Consider the following 2530-nt stretch of genomic DNA (forward strand, 5'->3'; position numbering starts at 1 on the left):
ATGGAGTCTCAGGGTGGCATCAAACTCACAGCGATCCTCCTACCTCTGCCTCCTGAGTGCTGGGATTAAAGGCGTGTGCCACCATGCCCGGCTATAATTTACTTTTTTGCCTTGAACTACTTTTTATTTGCAACTACATGATTTCACGCAATTGTTCTAAATGACATAAAATAGATTTTCTTGTGTATAAATAATTTACATGCTTAAAGGTGCTAGAACACATCGTCCACTCCTACAGTGTTTTTGTATCCAACAGAGTCATTGCACAATATATAAATACTCAAGTCCAATATTAAAAACTCAGGCACTTGACTAACTTTAATAAATTTTCTGAAACTATATCTATATATCTAAAGTGCATATATATACTTTTTAAGAAAGATTCTCAGCAACTTCTCTATAAAAATAAGTTTGATCTTTTTGCCATCTAACTTCACTACAAGTATGAACTCTGAACATACAGTAAGGTACAGTCTACCTTCCTATCAGCAGAACTAATACAAACAAAAGGAGCTAGTGAGGCGCCAGCATATGAGGGTTAATCCAGTGATTCTGGTCACAATGCATTCCAGGAGGAGATACCCATGTTACTGGAATTGGGCGATAGGGCTTATTCTTTCTTCCTGGATTTGGGTAGCCAAATGGAACAGGAGGGTAGTGACTCTGATGGCTATTCCCTCGGTACATTCCTGGCTTTTTTCTGGGCAAAGGGTGCCACATTGGAAGAGGTGGAAATATCAGCTCTGAAATCTGGTACACAGGGCTTGGGGTTGCAGTCAGTGAACTGGGTTTTACTTCCACTTCCTTATTTGTCTCTTCATCTGAAGAGGAGGATCCTGAATGATAATCAGAGGTAACCTTATCAAGGGCCCTGGTAACTTTCTTGGAGATTTCATCCTTGTTCTCACCCTCATTTTCAAAGCTGGCAACAATAAATGCATTGCTTTTCTCTCCATACCTACAGCACACCTCACAAGGGTCCACGCAGAGAGTGAGCTCCTTCGGCAAGCCCAGGTCACTGTACAAGATGCAGCTGTTCTCACAGGCTTTCAGGACATCAGGATCAACTCTCTGAAACTTATTGACACGAATACATCTGTAGGCCTGTCCTTTCGATGGTTTTTCTGGATACCAGTGATTTTTATATTTCTCTTGAAGTATTAAAGTCAATTTCTCAGCAAACCTCTCAACTGTTTCTTTCTTCAACTTATCATGTTTTCGAACTAGCCTTGTGAAAAAGACAACAGCAGCAATTTCATTCTTCATTCTCCCCCTCGTCCGGCCGTGCTGCCGCCGCTTCTGTTGCCGTGGCCGCCGCTGCTGCCACGGCCGAAGAGCCCGCGCTGGGAGACTTTTTATAACTACTTGGATCTCCATACTGGTTATAGGTCTATTCCAATGGTTTGTCTATTCTAGATTTAATTTTGGTAGGCATATGAATCAAGGAAATCATACACTTCTTTCAGATTTTCAAACTTAGAGGCATATATATTCTAAGGTATGTCATCATAATTTTCTGAATTTCTTTGGTATCTGTTCTAATGGTGCCTTTTTCATCACTAATCCTATTAATTTTTTTCTTTTCTCTCTTTCTTCTGGTCAAATTTGCTAAGGGTTTATCAATCTTGTTTATCCTTTCAAAGAACCAACTCTTCATTCCATTGATTCTTTGGATTTTTTTGTTTCTATTTCATTAATTTCTGCCCTAATCTTTATTATTTCATCTCATCTACCAATTTTTGGTTTGGCTTGTTCTTTTTCCAAGGTCTTAAGGTGAAGCAATAAATTGTTTGTGTGTGAACTCTTTAATTTCTTTTTTAAAATTTTTATTTATTTGAGAGCAAGTGAGTGAGCGAGAGAGAGAGAGAGAGAGAGAGAGAGAGAGACAGAGACAGAGACAGAGAGAGAGAGAGAGAGAGAAACAATGGGTGTGCCAGGACTTCCAGCCACTGCAAATGTACTCCAGATGCATGCACCCCCTTGTGCATCTGGCTTACGTGGGTGGTGGGGAATCAAGCCTCCAACCAAGGTCCTTTGGCTTCACCGGCAAGTGCTTAACTGCTAAGCTATCTCTCCAGACTTCTAATTTCTTACAATAGGCATTTAGAGCTATAAATTTCCCTCTTAAGACTGTCTCCATTGTGTCCCAAAGGTTTTGGTATGTTGTGTTCTCATCATCATTTGATTCTATGAATTTATTGATTTCCGTTTTGATTACTTCAATGACCCATTGATCATTCAATAGTGTACTGTTTAGTCCCCATGAGTTTCTGTATGCTCTGTAACTTTTGTTGTTGCTGATTTGCCATTTAATCCCATTGTGGTCAGATAGGGTACAAGGGATTATTTCAATTTTTCTGTATTTGTTGAGATTTGCTTTGTGTTCTACTATATGGTCTATTTTAGAGAATCATGTGCTGCTGAGAAAACTGTATATTCTGCAGCATTTGGATGGAATGTTCTGTAGATGTCTGGTAGGTCCATTTGTTCCATGACATCATTTAATTCAGACATCTCTCTGTTTATATTT

The 2530-nt window shown here is 39.4% G+C and overlaps 1 protein-coding gene across 1 annotated transcript; it reads right to left on the reverse strand.

The window, feature by feature from the left end:
- Nucleotides 1-470: 470 nt before the first annotated feature.
- LOC101606505 (protein BTG3-like) lies at nt 471-1266 on the reverse strand. Its single transcript, XM_004665484.2, has one exon. The coding sequence runs from the start codon at nt 1264-1266 to the stop codon at nt 514-516; it is 753 nt and encodes a 250-aa protein (XP_004665541.2). The 3' UTR covers nt 471-513.
- Nucleotides 1267-2530: the final 1264 nt, after the last annotated feature.

The sequence above is a fragment of the Jaculus jaculus genome, chromosome 3, assembly GCF_020740685.1.
Source record: "Jaculus jaculus isolate mJacJac1 chromosome 3, mJacJac1.mat.Y.cur, whole genome shotgun sequence".
NCBI classification, from domain to species: Eukaryota; Metazoa; Chordata; class Mammalia; order Rodentia; family Dipodidae; genus Jaculus; species Jaculus jaculus.

What these genes read in the sequence shown, in the direction of transcription:
- LOC101606505 (XM_004665484.2), bottom strand. Translation starts at nt 1,266, where the DNA reads ATGAAGAATGAAATTGCTGCTGTTGTCTTTTTCACAAGGCTAGTTCGA.